At 32.5% G+C, this 21,700-nt stretch overlaps 3 protein-coding genes across 5 annotated transcripts; 2 read left to right on the top strand and 1 right to left on the bottom strand.

Moving 5' to 3' along the window:
* The first annotated feature begins 1,670 nt into the window (after nt 1-1,670).
* On the top strand, nt 1,671-16,859 carry LOC123675280 (ornithine decarboxylase-like). Of its 3 annotated transcripts, none has more exons than XM_045610626.1 (8): nt 1,671-1,936; nt 10,595-10,772; nt 11,127-11,369; nt 11,535-11,781; nt 13,061-13,337; nt 13,399-13,635; nt 13,765-13,991; nt 15,956-16,859. In XM_045610626.1, the coding sequence occupies exons 3-8, from the start codon at nt 11,186-11,188 to the stop codon at nt 16,101-16,103; spliced, it is 1,320 nt and encodes a 439-aa protein (XP_045466582.1). In that variant the 5' UTR covers nt 1,671-1,936; nt 10,595-10,772; nt 11,127-11,185; the 3' UTR covers nt 16,104-16,859. The 3 variants fall into 3 exon arrangements, with proteins under 3 accessions (XP_045466582.1, XP_045466586.1, XP_045466589.1); XM_045610630.1 differs by lacking the exon at nt 1,671-1,936 and adding an exon at nt 10,118-10,385; XM_045610633.1 differs by lacking the exon at nt 1,671-1,936 and adding an exon at nt 10,184-10,406.
* Nucleotides 2,925-4,834, top strand: LOC123675290 (thyroid transcription factor 1-associated protein 26 homolog). The gene is made up of 2 exons (XM_045610637.1): nt 2,925-3,565; nt 3,638-4,834. Exon 2 carries the CDS (start codon nt 3,670-3,672, stop codon nt 4,384-4,386), a length of 717 nt encoding a protein of 238 aa, XP_045466593.1. The 5' UTR covers nt 2,925-3,565; nt 3,638-3,669; the 3' UTR covers nt 4,387-4,834.
* On the bottom strand, nt 16,687-19,691 carry LOC123675297. The gene is made up of 2 exons (XM_045610645.1): nt 19,344-19,691; nt 16,687-17,559 (listed from the first exon to the last, which is right to left on the bottom strand). Exons 1-2 carry the CDS (start codon nt 19,638-19,640, stop codon nt 17,383-17,385), a joined length of 474 nt encoding a protein of 157 aa, XP_045466601.1. The 5' UTR covers nt 19,641-19,691; the 3' UTR covers nt 16,687-17,382.
* Between the last annotated feature and the right edge of the window lie 2,009 nt (nt 19,692-21,700).

Here is a 21,700-nt window from a genome sequence, read left to right as displayed (position 1 = left end):
ATAGTAATTTACGTAACAAGTCCGGAAAATAGGGTTTTTTTGGACGAATAGACAAAATTCCAGGACGAGCGTAAGCGAGTCCTGGAAGTCTGTGAGTCCAAAAAAACCATTTTCGGGCGTGTTGCGTACAATATTTTTTCGGCAACCATGTAAAATAACAATATCGCTGCTGCTTTCCATATTTTATTGCGATTGCGATCAAAAAACATGCAAATTTTTGACAACTAATTTCAAATGAACTGTCAGCCGTTATCTCGGTTGTTGTGGATTCTATGATTCTTTTCCGGCCTAGTCCGGGAAGTACGTACTTTCCGGACTAGGCCGGGAAATGCTACTTTCTCAGAGAAAAAGCGTCCGGGAAGTGAGCACTTCCCGGACGGTTGCCGAAAAAATAATTTTACCTTGTTTATCTTGTATGTCTGAGATTTGAGTTTTCGTCACAGCAAATGAAGATATTTTCGGTTGTGACTTCAAATTCTTCGATGATACAGAGTGTGATTGAGAGGAGATGTGTTTCCTTAGAGCATCTTTGCCTGAAGTTATAATAATATCCTTATTGCAGCTCTTACAATGAGCATAGTGTACTCCTTTACGACTTCCTTGCAGCCAGCCCAAAAATTCTCTTTCCCATTCTCTTCTGTAAGATTGAAGATATTTTCTTTTTTCTGCTCTCGGGGCACTTGAGATCGATTCTTTACTAGACGACATTTCGATTTAAATGTATATTTTTAATATGAACTAATTCTGTACTAACACAACAACTTTCAGCTCTGAACGTTGAAAAAATACTGAGATAACAAAATTTGGATTTCTGTTAATATGCACAAAAAAGTATTGCCAAAAATTCCCTTCTCAACCAGATGTTTGTATCGCTTCCGAGTAGCATAATTGCGTATTTTTTACTACCCAGCATCTTCTGTAATTTACGTTTAAGAAGTATTTGTATACGTGTTCAAACATAATAGAATGTACGAAAAAATAATAAGATTTCTTTGAATAATGTTTGGGTAACTACCCCTAATTGGGGGTGGCAATAAAATTCGGATTTTATGGCTATCTTTGAGAAAAAAACCCTAAGAAATTCTCCCTTATTGAAGGTGCCGACCGAAGCAACAAATAATGCTGGGTTATAAATGATAAAAGAACATCAGTTAGGGACATATTACATAATCTATGGGTATTCCCCATCCCAGAAATGAAGCCTGTTACAATAAACAAGTGTTGCTTGGAAATGTATAATCGGTAAAAAAAATTGGTTGATAATCCTTTTACTTCCAAAAAATAGTTAAAACTCTTCCCATTTCGGTAGATATACCGAAAAATCGGTTGCTTCGAGACCACTGGTCAAGACTGTCAAAAGTTCTATTTTTACATCATAGATAAATAGATCTGATCACTGCTCATGCAATTAGCCCAAAGTTCAACTCTGTTGAACATGTTTAAGGGCATTGTATTTGTACATAACCAGGGATTTGAACCCTATTTCATACAGAAAGAATAGACCTAAGATAAGATCTTTATCTTTAACAATAGCAGATGGCATCTTAAAGACTTATCTTTGTGTAAGCTTCAAATAGAGATTGACTGATTGACACAATTATTATTTGATCTGTGCTACAAACTACAAAAATTGTTGCTCTGTGCCTCTATTCTGGTGACATTTAACATGTGTTTCATTTGACGGATAATTGTCAAATAGTCGATTGGTGTAATTGGTCCTTTGCTCAACTGATAATTGTTGAGTCTAGAGCTCGTGATCTTTATAAAGTGCTTTGTGTTTAATATTCACTCAAAAGGAATGAAAATCGGTAAATACCTGGAAAAAGTGAACAAAGCTATTGAATGACACAACGGAGTGATTTTTACACCAAAGTATTCTCCAAAAACCAAGATTCCACCTAAAAATCTAAACCGGCCCAAAGGGTGGCTACCGAAGGTAAATTTATTAATTTTTTGCGTTACATTTCAAGAAAATAATTATTCTACATATGAATTATGCTTTGTAAGTGCTTGACATTAATCCATATTGTGAAATCAAAATCGATTCTCAAATTGAAATATGAAGGAATTGACAAAATTATTTGAATAATATTCGTGGAATTATTTTCATCTCAATAATTACATCATAGGTACTAGAATTATTTACTGATTGATTTGTTTTAATTTTTAACTCTTCATATTGTCATCTTGAAAAAATTCTAGGTTATAGGTATATAAATTCAAGAGATATTTCATCATATCATTTATTTACTTTTGGTTCGTTTTATACAAAAATTTGCTAAACCGAAGTATCATCTTAATTATTCATTTTGTTAATAATAACGCAATTTTTCATGAGGATGAGTGAAAAATTATTTTTCAATTGTTTCACATTATATTCATTACACAATGGAATTTTTCTTTTTCAAAATATTTTTGACACAGAAATTACCTTTCCATAATTGAGGATATGACTCAAGTTGTTCATTATAATAAGGATTGTAGGTACATCTAAATTCTAAAAATTCTTAAATCCAATATGAGAGCCTTGAGTATATAAAGTATTCACCATGAAAATTATTTGTCAAAGCGGCTGTTTGAGAATCTCAAGAAGTAACTACTTATTCTGGTATACCAATGTTTTCTCATAAATTCCTGTTCTATTTAAATAACTCATATACATTTGTTGACTCTTGGTTCAGATAACTGAAAATCATTTAATATTATTCCAGTTTATTTTTGTTTAAGTAACTATGTTGACAAATCGAAATGACCTTTGACTTTACTTTATCCACATAATGAAAAGCTATAGAATATGTCCTATCTTATATTAACTATGCACACTGAATTAGAGTGTAGTCGTTGATATTAGCAGGAATTTCGAAAAGAGCTAATTACAACATAGAAAAACACTGTAAATTTAATAGGAAAAAGTTTATTTTACCGTATAAATTCTATTTAATATTATTATTTAATAATTTAATATTTTTTTCGAATTTTATGCTTTGATTATCATGATATTCACATTCAAAACTAGAAGTGCCTATTGACAATACTAGTTTGTGCAAGCCAAATTGTATGTTTGAAATTTGAACCCAGACACAAGTTGAATTTGGCTTTCGAGAATGGTTTGAATATGTGAATTGGCTTAAAAAGGTCTACTTCAATTGATCAGATCTTTTGGTTTCCTAAAAAATCGTTATCAGTGAAACATATCATTATTAAATTTCGGATTTTTAGTATCTAAAACACACTGGAAATTTCAGAATTAATACATTTTTGCTCGAACAATTCCGAAGATTTATTAGCTATGAAAAACTGGAGCAAAATTATAATGAATTTTACTATTTTGACACGTGTATCATGTTATATTTTGTAGAAAGAATAAGATTAACCTATTCTATGGTGCATCTATGTGCTACATAACCTATATCTCATGTCTTGCTAATTCCATTTGATTTATCTTATATTATTATTCCATTGATTTGTTCTCTATATTTGGTGATATTTGTCCATTCCTGGGAATATTAGTGTTCCAGTTGAAGTGATCAAGCAGCTTTTCGTTATTTTACGCCATCAAAAAAAGGTAATTTTTACAGCAACTAATAACCATATTAGTCCTTGATTTTATTAACTTTGATTGATGGTTATCTCGTAGGTGCGGATTTTTTACATTGCTCGATCTCAAACATGGGAAAATTCAAAGGAAAGAATTCACTTGAAGATGGTCGGAATAAGAAATCTATATCTAGTGATCCCAAAGCTGCAGTTAACAAAGATGCTTTTTTTATACAACCTAAATCAACTAAAGAAAAACCCTTTGAAAAAAGACAATTCAGGAAAAATGATGATCATATGGAGGAGATGAAAGAAGAAAAAACGAAAAAACCGTTTGATAAAAAACAATGGAGAGTGAAGAAATATAGCCATAAATACAAGGTTGAAAAATGGCAGGAGATGAGAAAGAAAAAAATAATTAATCAGTACAACAAATTCACCAAAAAAGAAGATGAAAAAGGCATGGATGTTATGAAAATTTATGAAAAATATGATGATGATAATTCTGACTCGGAAGATAAAAATGTTGTTGACAATGATAATAAAACAGAAACATCCAATAAAACTGTTGATATTCAAAATGAAGGAATTGGTACTCAAATCAAATCTCCAATGAAACATGACAAAAGTAGGTATAACAAAATTCTAGAAGATAAAAATGAAAAAATTAAGAAGAGAGAGGAAATTTTAAAGAAGAAAGCCGAAAAAGAAGAAGCTTTAAAACTGGCTAGAAAAAAAAAAGCTGAGAAATATAAAAGGCTGAGTAAAAGAACAAAGAAAGGTCAACCAATAATGAAAGATCGTATGGAGATGTTGTATGAACAAGTCCAAAAAATCTGTCAAGTATAACATTGATGAATTATTCTCGTTCCTTCCCAAATTTCATGTATGACAGCCAATCTCAATTAAGGGAACTGAATAAAACACTTTGAATCCTAGAGCAATGTTTAAGTGCTATATTTTGCCTTCCTCAGGCTACAATGAAAAGAACAAATCAACAATATGAGAGTGACTAATTGTTATTATGTAATTATATTTGGAGTACCACATGAAAGCACATCTGGAATATATTGATTTAAGTTGATATAAGATAATAATGAATGTTTCGGGTGTAAGGTAAACGATTATATAAGAAATTTGTTTTTAAACATGTTATTAATATATAGGATATTGTATATTCACATCTCTATCAATCAAAAAGTATTAATTAATAAAATTGTTTATAGTCCATTTTACTGAATTGTAACTAATGGATGTAGTTTATATATAAATAATAAATTCTGGTGCTGAATTATTATATATTTTTTTTTTGTAACATCATTCTATATTCTTGATTCTGTAACCAAGGAGTCAATACTAGGGATGTGTCGTTCAAGAACGAACGAATCAAAAGACCCGGGTCTTCAGAACGAATGGTTCGATCGGGTCGTCTCTCTGAAAATGATTCGTTCGTTCGAACCGATCCGAATGAGCCAAACTTTCACATTCAGTTCATTCAATCCGAGGATCTTTTAGGACCCAAAGATCTATAGAATGGTTCATTATCCGAGCCTAGGTAGATGGGTTTCAGTTTAGACTGACCTTAAAGCAACATAATTATGGTAGTAATAAAATACATCCATTTTGCAAATGAATCATCGGCTCGGCACTTGGCACCCTGTTTTGAAGAAAGATGATAGATAGTAAAAGAAACTGGGCTCTGTAATTGCACTCTCTTAGATGCTCCAATTATTATTTCTTGAAAATGTCATGGTTTTAAATATTGTTCATTATTTTTTGAATTTTTTTTTAATTATATAGGTATTCAAACCTAACTTTGTAAAGTTGATGTAAATGAATATTTTTCGGGAACAAATATATCAATTAGGATTAATATCAGTTTAAGGGATTTCAGATCTGTATTTATTTGGTTGGAATAGATACAGGTAATGATCATTAGGTAGTTTTCGTTAAAATTAATAATTCAAGACCTCGTGAATTTAATGTTCTGTACAAAGTACATTCATGATTTACTTCTACTTCTTCATTAGTCATTTAAATATTCCAAAATCATCAATTTGAACGAGGAATATATATTTGATTTTGAAATTTTTTTGAGAGGTCCATAATCATCTCATGAACCAGATATCAAATATGTTTATGATTATGTCTCAAAAAAATCATTATCACAAATTCACGATCCGATTAAAAACATACCGAAAGAAAGCTGATATTAACTTAACATTCTTTACCAAGAAAAAAAAAAACAAAGAACGAAAGAACCAGATCTACGGATCTTTCAATCATGCGCAAATCGTACATGATTCGATCTGAGCTATTGAGCTGAAAAGAACCATTGGGTCAATTGAACGGGTCTTTTGAACCGGGTCGTCTCAGCCATGGATCTGGTTCGACCCGGTTCGTCGAAATTGAACGAACCACACATCCCTAGTCAATACATGCTTAACCTATTATTGGAATCTGCCTTTGTGGTTTTGTGAAAATAAAAGTAAGAATTTAAAACTTCTAATGATGATATGCTGGGTGATTGATAATCTCAGAAATTCAAAGTTTTAAAACTGGCAAAAAAGCTCAAGTTGACAAATAGTCGATTTTTTTTCATACAATTTTTTTTAAATTTTACCTATTCAAAAACCTAATATAAAAAACTCCAATGGGATTTAGAGATGTCCTTGTTGTTCCTTGAAGAGTTTAAAAAGTTCATAATTGGAAATAGTAAGCCAAAAATGGTTGCTAAAACACATTCATATTTATAGTTCAGGATTCGAATTTATGTTAGGACTTGAGAATCAAAAAATAAAATTAAAAATCACTGACTTGGTTTCAGGTACCTACCCAGGTTGTGACTTTTCTGATATCTTTCTTGAATATTGTGTGTAGATTTATCTCTGGTTCTGGTGATGTAATCAGCATTTGATTTTGGACAGAGCTTCAGAGTTTGTTGGTTGTGCGATACTGATGAGCTTTAAAATGAGCGAAACTGGTTTATCGCTACCTACCTCCGATGACACCACGTCTTTCCTGTGGTTAGCTTGTAATACACCTCTTATTTTTGAGGGATTGTTTGTGAATGGACGAGCGGCTTTCCACTGACTACTTTAAAAAAAAAGATGTTATTCTAATATTCCTCAGAATGAGGAATATTGTGGAGTTTGACCCGTCGCACTAGGGACAGGCCTTCTTGTGTTTTATTTTTCTCTACGAAGGATGTTATAAAGAATTCTATCTTAATAATTTTAATGTTTATAATAAAAAAAAATCGGAACTTATCTTTGGCACAGATAATGCCTAATAAATTTAGTATTCATATTATGACAAAACAAATAACTCTTTCCAAATTATCAAAAACCAACAAGAAAAAAAAATTAATTAAACACTTATCAATATATCTAATGATTGGAAGAATTTAGAACATTGGACTTTCATACTTAGTTTTTTGTTTGTTACTCTTAAAATCAGAAGAATTTCGCTCAATTTTATACCAAAAAGTAAACTAAAATTTTATGACCTGTTTTGAAACTTCTTCAGATTGTTCGGGGGTGTTGTGGAATGACTATCAAGTTATCCAACACGAGGACCCTGTGCTAACTTGGGGAGGGCTTTAATTTTTTGGAAATTGGATCTAATGAAACAAAAAACCGCTCCATGGATTGAATTGAAATTCTCTGGGATTTTTGTAGTGATATTGAACTGTAAAACGCACACTCAACATTGATGGTTTTTTCGATATTTTCAATTCAGCGCTTGATTATCCAAAAAGCCTCCAAAAGCCCTTTTTTTTTATCAACTTTTCAAATTAATGTAGAGAATGAAGAGAATTTTTTTCCGAGAATACTATAGCTAATTCTTGTAGAGAATTCATTCAAGATTTCAAAACACCCCCTAAATTTTCTATGCAATCATTATGATTGGTGAGATATTGATGGTTAAAGGTCCTTTTCAATTCAAAGTTCAATATTTCAGAGAGAAATGCTCGTATCGAAATTTCGAAAAAAAGATATTGAAGCTGAATAAACAAGTTATGTCATCCATATAGTGGTTAAGTTGGAAAAAAAATTTCCAAGTCTGTAGGCCAAAAATAAAAACTGAAAAAATTTCGCATAAATTTTAGACACTGTATTCATTAGGATTGAGCAGTACACGTTGCTTGAAAAATTTTTTCATCATGAGATCTCTAAACTATAAACTTCAAGCTTCAAAAAGCTTTTTTTCGAATTGAGATACGACCATTGTTAGCGAAAATACAGCCATTTGAAAACCCGCTCAAAATTTCGAATTTTATTTTGATCCTTTAATTTATTCCCTAGTGTATATCCAAGTTTGATTCGAAAAAAATTGACAATGATCAAAAGTTATATAAAAACATATTTTATCTACCCATAGCATTCGCGAGTCCTCTCCAATCGCAATTATTCCTATGGATCGCAATGATCTGTTTTGTTAATTGATTCCGCATATTTTTTAATAAAGGGCATGTTTTCAAATCAAACTTTTTATACAGTCACTCGTCATTTACTTTTGACATAAGAAAATGTAAATAATATTTTTAGAGTTAACAATGAATTCACATAGAAATTAATGTTGTCCCAATTTCAATTTTATTATTGCCAATTTGCAGTGGTGGATTAACCAGCAGGCTGGGTAGGCTGAAGCCTAGGGCGGCAAATTTCAAGGAGAGATAGATTGAGCTTATTGATTTTTTTATTTACAAAATAAAATTAAATTATACACACACAAAGTACGAATTTCGAGAATTGGAGAAAAATTAAAATATTCTACAAAAATTGAAATATACATAGCCAAACACTCAATATTTCAAGATCTCTACATGAACAGTTTTGCTGAAGACTTTGTAAAATATACTACTAAAAAAAGATCTCGTACGATGATATATTTAATGATTTTGCGAATTTAAAATTTGAATTAACGTAAAAAGGTAATACTGTTATAATTAAACTTAAACTGTAATACTAACAGATAATTAAGAAAGGAAATTTATTGTATTATTTTTGAACTGTAACTTCTACGTTAATGGAAAAAGTACGGGTTTTGAGACTCCCATTTGAACCGCCATTGTTTTCTACACAAAAAAGTACTCCTGCTCATAAGCTTTAAAGTCGACCGTTTTCTAGGAAAATTAACTTTTATGTCTTTGCTGTTAACCTTTTTTTTTAAACGTCAAAAACTATGGGTTAACAAATTGAAATTATTTTCTGAACAATGCTTACAGAAGCTGTTTTTTGTACGATGAAAGGTTCGGGAAATATTCGCAAAAAACGATTTTTTTTTATCTCGAAAATAATGCATTTTAGGGGGTAAGTTAAGTCCTGCGCAGTGGAGTGCGGGAATAGTTATTTCTCTAATTCTGTGGTTATTCCGTTCATTCTTCCACATCTTGTAGAACAAAATCGTGCGAGAATATATCAGAAACGCACAGTTTTCATGGTTATACATATTTCATTATTATATGTTGGTACTCCGAACTTTCCGCCACGGCTTTATCTGTCAATTCATCAATTTGCCTTAAAGAAATCAGTTCTGCCAACCAACTTTTTTCAATGCAAAAATCACTAAAACATATTTATGGAAATATTTCATTAATTTCAATGAAAATGCAATGAATTAGAGAAAATAATGTATAATACTCGTACAGAAGGCTCATTCTACCACTCGTTCATTCCAAAACTCGCCACTTCGTGGCTCGTTTTTGCATTTTGAACTCGTGGAAGAATATCAATGCCTTCTGCACTTGTATTATAATAGTTATTTATAATACAAGTGCAGAAGGCATTGATATTCTTCCACGAGTTCAAAATTCAAAAACGAGCCACGAAGTGGCGAGTTTTTGAATGAACGAGTGGTAGAATGAGCCTTCTATACGAGTATTATACATTATTTTCTCTAATTCATTGCATTTTCATTGAAATTAATGAAATATTTCCATAAATATGTTTTAGAGATTTTTGCATTGAAAAATGTTGGTTGGCAGAACTGATTTCTTTAAGGCAAATTGGTGAATTGACAGATAAAGCCGTGGCGGAAAGTTCGGAGTACCAACATATAATAATGAAATATAACCATGAAAACTGTGCGTTTCTGATATATTCTCGCACGATTTTGTTCTACAAGATGTGGAAGAATGAACGGATTAACCACAGAATTAGAGAAAGATACTTTCCGCAAGAATTAGGAACAACATTTTTTTACAAGTGCTCGAAGTAAATTGAGACTAGAAATATTTGATTAATTATTCACATACACATGAATGACAGACTTAATTCTGCATATCGTTACTATAGTTATCTCATCCTTGAAGTTAATTGGGCGTTTGGTGCATAGGGACATGACATAATTTAATATATTCTTCAATATTTGCGTGCGGGAAAATCCACTGCTATTTATTTTCCGTACGCATTCGCGTGCTGAAAAGAAATAGCAGGGGTTTCCCGCACTGTGTGGGAAAGTGACTCTTCATGACTTAAAATGCTTGTGGAAAAAAAGTTTAAAGCGCACGCTTTTGGAAAAAAGAATTTTTCGGCGAACAGCAGGTTCGCCGAAAAATTCTTAAGTAAGGTAAGGTCGACATGTATCAGTGTAATGTTGACGTGATTGGGTGAAATTGTTTCATATGACAGAAAAATGAAAATGGCAACGTATGAATGAACTGTCAAAAAAATTTCTTCAAAACTATTATCGTGACGATCTATATTGATTTTATGTGTACACTTTGTTTTCAGTAGAATGGGCTAAACATCATGAAAAATTTATAATGAGAAAATTTCTCACAGCCTCAATTTCAAATGTTTTCATTTAAAAAACAAAATTCTAAAAACGGTTAGGCATTTATGGTGAGAATTTTTTCGTAGTAGGTAGGGTTACTTTGAATTTTGATCTACATCCTCCTTACTTCGACGTGACCTTGCAAAATTATTATCTAAATCTAATGAGCGGCATGTAATTTTCATAGTTTTTCAAAATAGTAATTATTGATTTCAATGATATTCAAATTGTCCTGTTTATGTTGTACCTATATGCTTTTATGAAAATTTTTTTATAGGGTTATAAAGAGAACGACGCTCAAATTCTACCATTGGACAACACTCTCATCCCATATAACTGGAGAATATTTTTGAACGGTGAACCCCCCTGGTGCTGCTAGCTCCCTGCTAAGCAGTGATTAGAATTTAAATAATAATACACATTAATCCTGAGCGACTCTGAGCAGGAGTTGCCTCGTAAGTAATCATCTCAGCTATTGCCTAGTATGAAATTTTCAGACTCTGTAGTCTGAAAGTTTCATACTACGCAATAGATTGTTTTAATCTCTGTAGATTAAAACGATCTTTTTGTGATCTAAAATTTTGATAATAGATACAATATGCTAAATTTTATTCCTTATATACATAAATATTACACATATTGCACATACATAAAATAATATTATATTTGAATCAGAACAGTTTTGCTTAGATTTTCTGTATTTCATATTTTGCAGCCAAATCAAAATTCAAAAGATTCTCTGATATAGTTGATATATTTTAGTTTGTATTAATTAGCATATGCACATGGTACTAATGTATTTTTTTCAGCTTGCTTATTACAGTTAATTATATTTAGTAAGAAAAATCCCTAAAGTTTCTTTCCCATCATGAAGCTGATATCGAATAACTTCATCCAATCTGTGGGTGCAGAAGTTGACATTTTCAATGTTTTTACATCTCTAAAGAAGGAAATCAATAATCAGGATCCATTTTTCATTTGCAAACTTTCTGAAATCATCAGCAAATACCATTCATGGAAAATGATGTTTCCACGAGTTAAACCTTTTTATGGTAAGTGCCTGTGCGAATTTGTTATTTCCTAAATTATTCAAACTCATTTCTTGATATCGGTGTCATATATGCTATATGTAACATAACATACATAAATAACATATCAATTTTTAAGAATTGAAAATGTTTTAAGTGAAGAAATAAATTTAATTCAATCTATTTTAGGTGTGAATACTAACAGCAATAGCATTGTTCTTGAGACCCTAGCAGGATTAGGTGTTGGATTTGAATGTACCACTAAGAATGATATGATCCAAGCGTCATCTGTGGCTGGTTCTAATTCTATATTTTTGTCAGTTCCACTCAAAACAGCAAACTTGATTAAACATGCTTCCAATTCTTCAGTTCACCTGATAAGTTTTGATACCGAGTCAGAACTGGAGAAAATATTGAAATTTTACCCTCAAGCAAAGTAAGTATTTGATGGATAAAATTGTATTTTGGTCTAGCGTGTTTTATTTAATTATACTTAGTGTTTATTGAACATCTTCTATGGCAATTCCACTGCAAATGTTATTTTTTTTATTTTACTTCTTTATACCTCGGTTTATTATTATTTTCTAATAGAATATTTCAAGTCATAAAAAATTGGTTTACAAAATGAAAAAAAAATCACACTTAAACCCAGGTATTCCCTGCAGAAGTTAGAACTCTGTTCCTGAGCCATGAATCTTCTTAATTATATGTGTATTTATAATGATCCTATTGAAACAACGAAACTTAAGTGCTAGTACTTTGCGGTGTGGTTAAGTTGCTCAGACATAAATTTTTGAATTTTGTTTCTTTCATTTTTTGCTATAAAAATTTACGAATTGTATTCTCGAGCTCAAGGAGCAATTGTTTTTTTTTTCCGAATTTCATTATTCATTATTTCTGATAATAAACGACCTCCACAGCTTTTCTCGGAAATTATGAATGCTACTGGACTTAAATTTGGTATAAAATCTGTTGCTATACTGTATTTGTCTTTTTAACTTGGAAACAAGATCTTTTAGTTTTGAAAGGGTGAAAAACAGAAAAGACCCAGGTTCAAATTCTGTCGTTGGTATACCTGATATACCGATTTAAGATTAGAAAATAAAGTTTTTTTTTTTTTATTTTGTTCAGATAATTGAAATAGAAAACCATAGTGTAAAATTTGCAGTATTTGTTTCATTTGATTTATGGATTCTAACATTCCAAAACGTAAATTTAAAAATTTTAATGGAAGGAATTTTTTTTTTCCTCAAGCAATCCCAATATTATATTGAATATCAAGAACTATGAGCTAATTAAAACAATTGTTTGGAGGAGGAAAGTGTAGCAGTGTTCCATTCATTTTCTGAGATTGGTACTCTGTAACGTTTTTGATTTTGCCGCCAAACTTTTTCAACTGTGTAGAAGATTGTTGATATTTTTGCTTCATCATATTCAGTGAATATTGGCATTACCACATATAATTCTAATAATAATAAAGTTATTGTATTTTCGATTTTTAATTTTTGTGAAATTGAATGCATTATGGAGACATCAGTAAAATAACTTACCGATGTCTTTAGCCTAGCAGCAAAACAAGACCCACTGTTTTGACAACAAATATGTATCCTAAATAATCCAGAATGCTGGATCATGCAATTTATCATCGAAAATAATAAATTCAAATGAAAAAAATTTTATTTTGTCTTTTGCTGATTTGAACATTTTTCTTTCAGACTGCTTATTCATGTTCGAAGTTTATTTGACGAGGAAATGTCATATAATTTTGGTTGTGACCCAGATACTAGCTATAAAAAACTACTGAAATTAGCTTGTTCATTAAATCTCAATGTAGTGGGAATTCATTTCAATATTGAACCAGAGGGTAAACAGGAAGCATATTCCAAAACCATTGAATTGGCTAGAAAATTGTTTGATGTTGCTACTTCAGTTGGTTATGACTTTAATCTTTTGAGTTTGGGCAGAGGATTTCCAACAGATTGTCTGAATGAGGTAAGAGGATTAGTGAATGAGGCTCAGAAAATATATTTATTATTATTATTTATCGTTACAGTTGGCTGAAGAAGTCAATAATGCTTTGGACAACTATTTTCCTGATAACTCTGTGGATGTAATAGCAAATCCAGCACAATTTTTTGTGGAGTCGGCATTTACTCTATCATGCCATATCGAATACATTCGTCAAGTAAACAAAACTGATCCAATAACTGGTATTCCCTACACACATTATGAATATTTCATCAATGATGGAGTTTTTGGAAGTTTTAACAATGTTTTTTGGAACAAGCAGGTAAAATCTTTCAATATTTAAATTACCTAATCTATCTATACAATACTTTTCCATTTTGAAAATAAATTAAACTGTATTTATTAGTTTTGATAAATATGCAAATATAAACAATATGATTTTTCATTTTAGAATATTAATCTACAACCTTTGAATAATTATCCATTATTCAAAACTTATTCGAGTAGCATTTGGGGCCCAACTAGCAGTGCATTAGATCGAATTATCGAGGAAGTTTCTCTGCCTGAAATGAAAATTGGTGATTCAATCATATTTGATAATATGGGCTACTTTACTCCAAGTTGTCATAATGGTTTTCCACCTCAAGAAGTTTATGTTCTTGCTAATGAGGAAAATTGGTAAGTACATACGTGCTATGCAGAAAATCAGTGTTAATATACTACTTCTTGTAGAAAAAGTTTTTTTTGAAGTGCGCTGAAATAGTTGGTTGTTGATATTGTTAAATCGAACTATATTTTCAAATTACTAGTGAACTCAACTACTAATTATACCAATTTGCGCACTAATGACGAGCACTCAAAAGCTCCTAGCTTTTTTCTTTCATATAGTTTTTGTCTTGATGAAGATTATCAATTGAATAACTCAAAGTATCAGGTGTGTGAATAAGTCTTTCCCGTTTTTTTTCAAATTTTGAGCCTTTATTGTGAAAAAATGGTTACAAATGAATTATTGAAAGTATTGGCCATCGCTAGCTACAACTTTTTCCCATTTTTCTGGCAACATACGAATCCCGTTGCGAAAAAATTCGACCGGTTTGGCCTCTATCCAGTCATCCACCCATTTTTTGGCTTCCTCGTAGGAATGGAAGTGCTGGTCAGCCAGGCCATGCGTCATCGATCTGAAGAGATGGTAATCAGACGGAGCAATGTCTGGACTATACGGCGGGTGGGGTAGGACTTCCCATTTGAGCGTTTCTAAGTATGTTTTCACCGGCTGTGCAACATGTGGGCGAGCATTGTCATGTTGCAAAATAACTTTGTCGTGCCTGTCGGAGTATTGTGGCCGTTTTTCTCGCAGTGCGCGGCTCAAACGCATCAATTGTCGTCGATAGACCTCGCCTGTGATCCTTTCATTCGGTTTCAGAAGCTCATAGTAAACCACACCTAGCTGGTCCCACCATATACAGAGCATGAGCTTGACGCCATGAATATTTGGCTTGGCCGTCGATGATGATGCATGGCCGGGTAGTCCCCATGATTTTCTTCGCTTCGGATTATCGTAACGGATCCACTTTTCATCGCCAGTCACGATACGATGCAGAAAACCCTTTCTTTTATGTCGCTGAAGCAGCTGTTCGCAAGTGAAAAAACGCCGTTCGACGTCTCTCAGCTTCAGTTCGTACGGCACCCAATTTCCTTGCTTTTGGATCATTCCCATGGCTTTCAAACGCTTGGAAATGGTTGTTCGGTCAACTCCCAATGCTTCAGCAAGTTCTTCTTGCGTTTGACACGAATCTTCATCAAGCAAAGTCGCCAATTCTTGATCTTCAAAGATTTGCGGCCGCCCGGAACGCTCCTTGTCTTCCACGTCGAAATCGCCACTTTTGAAGCGTCGAAACCATCCACGAACACTTGAATCATCGACACAACCTTCTCCATAAGCTTCCTGAAGCAACCGATGCGCCTCGGCAGCAGATTTCTTCAAATTGAACCAATAAAGTGAAACTACCCGCAAATGACGTCGACTCGGCTCAAATTTCGACATTTTCACGATTTCAAAAATTTATGATGCGAAAAAATTTCAACTAATGTGTTAGTGTGGAATTGTTGACAGATGAATAAGCTTTGATTATGACATATGTAACCATTAAATACTCGCACAGTATTGGTGGCGCCATCTCTTACAAAAAACGGGAAAGACTTATTCACACACCTGATACATTACTTCTATACATGACAATTTCCTAATTGAAGAAATTTAATTAAATAAAAGTAAACAAACAAGTCCCAAAATCATCAATAATGTATATTGTAATAAAACGACAAATTTTGTTAATTTTCACAATTTATTTCTGAAAGACTTACACAACCACTTTCTGTTGTCATTATTTTGTCGAAGTGATATTCTTGATATTTCGTGAAAAGATTTTTTTCGGGATATTTCCATTATTGAGATAATTACAAAAATAGGTAATGAAAATCGACCAAATAATCCTGCTAGATCATTGTCAAATTATATTATTTTATTACAATATCAAATAGAATTTCATAAAATAGAATAGTCATCAATATTGTCTATCACTGATGTATTTAAAAAAAAATGGTCATTAGTAGAAACAAATTCTGATAATATTGTTCAATAGGTCACATATGTGCGAAGATCAGCAAGATAGCAAAGAGATTTACTTTGTTATGGAAAATAATGCAGAGGATTATTCTCAAGAATGTTTTGATGAAGAGGTCAATCTCCCTGATATTTTACATATAGATTCATGTAATATGCTGAAATGACATTATGTTATGGAAATTCCTACATTAATATTTTTTTCTTTTTTCTTCTATCTGATAATTGAAAATTTATTGATGCTGACACTTTCTGCAAAAGCTAACAGCCATGTTAATCTGGAAAATCGAGACAATATTGGCTACATTTTCCACCTTTGATCTGGAAAAATGTTTACACTTTTTTAATTAAGTGAAACTGAATTTTGTTCATCTAAATATTGAAGTTCAAAAATTGATGGCAAACTATAGATTCAAATCATTAACAAAGATTCACTATGAGTTATTAGCTATGCAGATGTAATTCCGAAAATATTGTGTATTCCATTAATTGTAATGTTATTGTGGAAATAGGTATTTTCAATCAGGAAGTTTGATCCAAATGTTCTCTACAATGTTAAATTTGTATTTTTTTGAAATAATTAATTCTGCAATTGGAAATATTGTTTAAAAAAAAATTGTTATTCATAGAATTTATTAGAATTTTAGGGATTTTCTCAAAAATATAATTAATATTAGTATTTAAAATATGTAGCATTTTGAGATTTGAGTGAATATTCAGATGATAAGAAAAATTTTAACTCAAATTTCCTGTGTTTTATCATTTTTAAATATGTGTATGAGCAAGGGGGCAGCTTGATGCTTATCCTCAAAGGAAATTAATGTTTCAACCTAATATATTTGTAAATTTAGATTAAAATATACTTAAATATGTACTAAACTTTTAAATGTCCAGAGAAAATAATAAATATATTGAAATATTAACATTTTCATTTCTTGATTCCTCAATATACTATTGTCTGAATCTAATTTGGCTATGATATAAGATACTAATCAGTAAGATGTGTTGTACTCTGGGTGTTGGCGCACTGAAGCTTCACACTTGAGCTATAGAGTGGAACCTTCTTCCACAAACAATTATGAAAATTTCTGAGTAGAATTGTACATTTTCGTAGCCTTGCATTATTCCTGTAATTTAGGAACAATGCTTTCATATTTAGAAACGAAAGATCGAAAATGACATCAAACTCGAATACAAATTGCATGGAAAGCCATTTGAGTCCTTTATTTTCTAAATGTTTTGGAGATTTCCCTCCTTCCTCAGTTGAAGCTTTTAGTTTCTCGACTAATGTCACGTTATTGTTGTCATGTTATTTTATTTGAATTTTTTTGGTGATTAAACCTGAAAAAGGGAGCGGTTGACAACGCTGGAACCAGAGACCCTCTCCTCAGAGAGTTATCGAAGAACTGACAATATTCAAAATTTGTAATATGGAGTTGTTTTTAGCTAGTTCAAACATGGTTGGAGGCCTTCTAAGTTTGGGGGCCTCAGTGCATTGCACCCTCTTGCTCCTTTGTAGCTACGCAGCTGGACAAGAGTATGCCTGAAGTTCAAACGAATTAGGTGACAGCGGGCTGGGGTGTAGTGTTGATTCCAGTGGGTGCCCGGGCTGGTAATACCTCTCTGAAGAAAAATATATCTCTCAAAATCAAAACGAATTTGTAATTATAATATATTCATATATATAATATTCAGTATTCTTTCAGATGTTCCAAAAGGATATCTAATACATTATTGAATTCAAAGTTGGTGGGGGTCTATGCACTAGTGCAAGAAAATATTATAATTTTCTCTCTGAAATTAGTCTTGAAAGCAGGAGTTGGTCTGTTTGTTGCAATAATCTGCCATCTTCTTTCAAAAGCATTATATTTGTCTACTGCAAGCAATGTATTCACACAAGTTAAAAATATCTGATACTGGAGCCAGTGCTACCAGGTCGAAAAAATTAATTTCCCCAGAATCTATATCAAAAGTTGCTAGGGAATAGAAATTCGTAAATTTCATATTAATCAAAACAAGACATATTATGGTAGGTATATTAAAATTTTTTGTACCACAAAAGTGTAAAAACCTAATATCACATCTACAATAATCCTAATCCACATATAATGATTACAAGGCTTTGCCTAATGAAAAAATATTGCTTTAATTTTACCAACTGATTAGTAAATAATAATAGATCAAATTGGTAACCGTTATCAGAAAGGCTGTACTCCAAGCCAATCGATTTGGAAGATTGGGATTCTTTTTCAGAGAAATTGTGGAAGAAACTGTCGAATTTGTCACATCTGATTTTAACAAGTTCTTGAAGATTGCTTTCATTTTACAAGATGATTGGTGAGAAGAGAACAGAGTGAACTCAATAAGGTAATGAGTGAGTTCGCCAATCCGGCTGAAAGTATGTCCCAAAGTTTATTAGTGAGATGGCCGAGGGACATTCCACTCAATTTCAAGAGCGAAGATGTCCAAGCGATGGTCCCCAAGGACTCGTCAGCCTGCATCTTAATTCGTTGTTTCATAATTTTGTTCGAGAGTTGTTTATTTTCACTTATAAATAGTAATGAAATTTAGCAAACAATTCGAGATATAAATTTAATATTTAATTTAAATATTTCTCTCCCGAAAATCCCCAGTGAAAAAACTGAAACTCCCAAAATATACCTTATGGAATACTGTCCCCCAAATATGGGGAAAAATACCCCAACATGGAACCCTGGCTGTAGTGGATTTATTCCTTCCTTGGCTCGGGGGTTCCTACTTTGAAGGGTATAAGAACTGAATCAAGTCAGAGGAGTTTCGTATTTTATTTGATTTTTAAATTTCAAATCAACATTTTGATAAAAATGAATTGTTATTTATTTCGTTTCGTGAAATTTTGATAAGACTCTTATTTTTGTAACTGAAGTTCATGAAGTTTAATTAGAGATTGGTTTTGTTGCCTCAAAGGAAAGAAGAGCTTTTTTCCTGTGAGTTTGTTTCAGTCGGAATCAAATTGAAATCTAAGCTATAAATTTGAAAATAGCACAACAAATCCTGGGCGATATACAGGGTGTTTCCTAAACATGCGGCAAAAATTCAGGGGGTTGTTCCTTGGACTATTCTAAGAATATTTTGTCCTTTGATGATTTTTGAAAAACCTATTTGTTTCGAAGATATAGGGGAAACAAAATTTCAGATAACATTTTATTATGAAAAATTACATGAAAATTCAACTCAACCTACAAAAACTGTTGAAAATGACCACCTCTAGCCAGCATACAAGCATCCAATCTTCTCCTCATTAAAAGCCATTGACAAAATGCAATACGTGGGGGAAAATCAGTAGGAATAAGTGCCTGAACGCGTTGCATATGGTATGGGTATAACAAATTGTCTTTAAGAATTTTCCAAACAGTCTTATTACTCACATTCAAAGTATTGGAAATTTTTCGAGTAGAAGTACTAGGGTCTTCTTCGATCATGTCCAGCACATTCTCTTCCAGTTCCACCGTTCTTACTGTGTTTGGTTTTCCTGGTCCCCCCATTTTTTTCAATGCGCCTGTTTCATGCAGACGTTGATGAATATTTTGAAACAATTTTCTGTCAGGAATATTACGCCCAGGAAATCGTTCAATGTACAACCTCCTAGCTTTTAATGAATTTCCATCAGCAAGTCCATAAATGAAATGCATGTCAGTCATCTCGGTGTTTGTATAGCGATTCATAATAGTCAAAGATAAAATGTTAATTGCTAATACATCACAAAACGAATTCAAATGAAAACCGTGTTTAATCTGTATTCCTTTACCATCTGCACTTATCAATTTTTAGTCATTTTTAGTGCGGTACGCATTTTTATTTAAACTATTATTAATTTTAAAAATATGAAAAATGTTGTTCGCCCTGTATCTTCGAAACAAAGAGGTTTTTCAAAAATCATCCAAGGACAAAACATGCTTAAAATAGTCCAAGGAACAACCCCCTGAATTTTTGCCGCATGTTTAGGAAACACCCTGTATACGGACCATACCCTGCTTGAACTCTAATTTGGATGAAGAAATATATAAATGTTTGAGTTCCAGAGAAAATACATTCCAATTTCATGCAAATGAAAAAAGAAATCATCGATTCCCTTGGCAGGTACTAGAATATACATATAATAAAAATATTATAATAATATTATTATAGGTCCAGACAGGTTTCGACAATGGCGTCGCCAGCCGTAATGGGGGCCAAACAAAACAAAATCATTCTCTCTTAATATCACGTTTTATCATCTGATAATTTAATAGAACTCAAATTTTGAATATATCAAAATCATAAAACTAGAAATTAACGTAAACACAATCTTCTCTGTTTTTTTTTGAAAATTCTTTAACTACCCTATTGTGAAGTTTTCACTAAGTGCTTTAAGATGAAAGCTCATCATCACCAATCTGTTAAATCGACCCTCAACCACCCAACTGTTCAGCCAAGTCTTAATTCTTCGAAGGGTGCTGAATGATTGCTCTTGCTCCACAGTGCAAGTAGTGCACGGTAGAGAGATCAACATTTCCAAAGCCTTTTCCGTCTCAGGAAGAAAGTCCCGTGTTTCTTTTATTGAATCAATTACGGTTAGCTCATAGATATTTAGTTCAGGTTTGTCCTGCCATATCCTTTGCCACAATGATGTTTGATGTTTAAATTATAAAACTTGGAAAAGTGTCACAAGCATCAGTGAAACTTTGGATGAATTGTCTTGCATTTGAGCAGGGTGTAGTCTGCTTAATGCATAAGCTGGCGTGTTTTCTTCAGGAAATCTTTTCTCCAGAGAGGTAATGATGGATTCCAAGTAGGGAATAATTATAGACCTTCTCCACTACTCAGATGGACTAGTGGCTGGTTGGTTCTCCTGTGAATTTGTCTTTCGACAGTCCGAGGCAATGCCTCTAATTCTTTTTCTAGTCCGAGCTTTTCGGCGTTAGTAGAGTAGAGGCGTCTTTAATCATTTCCTAAGTTAAACTTTTTCTGCATCATCATCATTTGAAAAATTTTTGTCAGAAATTTCAAAGAGAAAAAGAAAAACAAAGCTTTGGCGTATTTTTGAAGGAGGATTGCTTGTACTCCGCCTTCCTTCCCAAGCATCGTAGAACAGCCGTCGAATTCAAGGCCAACGTACTTTTCTGGATCGAGTTCTTTGGACACAAACTCATCATCAGTTGCCTTTGCGATAAACTTCGCGTCCAGACCTACTGATTCTACAAAACCAATAATATATTCTTGTACTCTGTAACAATTTGCATCAAATTATCGTTTTCCAGTAGATAATTGTTCTTTTCCTGAAATGTCTACCGTTTCATCTGCTAATTTGCTGTATGCTTCTTGCCTCTTTCCCTTTATTTATAATATCCCTTTTCAGCACTTCGCCACACTAATGATCCTACTATATTACTAAAACTAATGATTTAATTTTGGATATCAACTGATCGGTAGCTCAAATTTCATTACCACCAACAATTAGGTAGTATAGTAGTACAGTGGTTGAACTCAAAAATCAGTCTGTGTTATCATATCATTCCCGATTCAAAACTCAGTGCGATATCTGTACTTTCTAAATATGAGGTGCAGTTATTCCTTATTCAATTTTTTTAAGGTTTTGAAAAAAGGGTCGAGTCTCTAGGGGCGGCAACAGAACCCCCCTGCCCTCCTCTGGCGGCGCCCATGGGTTTCGACATAACATAATCTAATGGCGGGTAAAATAGTAGGCATTCCTTTCCTCGCATGACATCGTGGCATTCTTGACCTA

The sequence above is a fragment of the Harmonia axyridis genome, chromosome 1 (assembly GCF_914767665.1).
Source record: "Harmonia axyridis chromosome 1, icHarAxyr1.1, whole genome shotgun sequence".
NCBI classification, from domain to species: Eukaryota; Metazoa; Arthropoda; class Insecta; order Coleoptera; family Coccinellidae; genus Harmonia; species Harmonia axyridis.
This window is presented reverse-complemented; position numbering and strand designations above follow the sequence as displayed.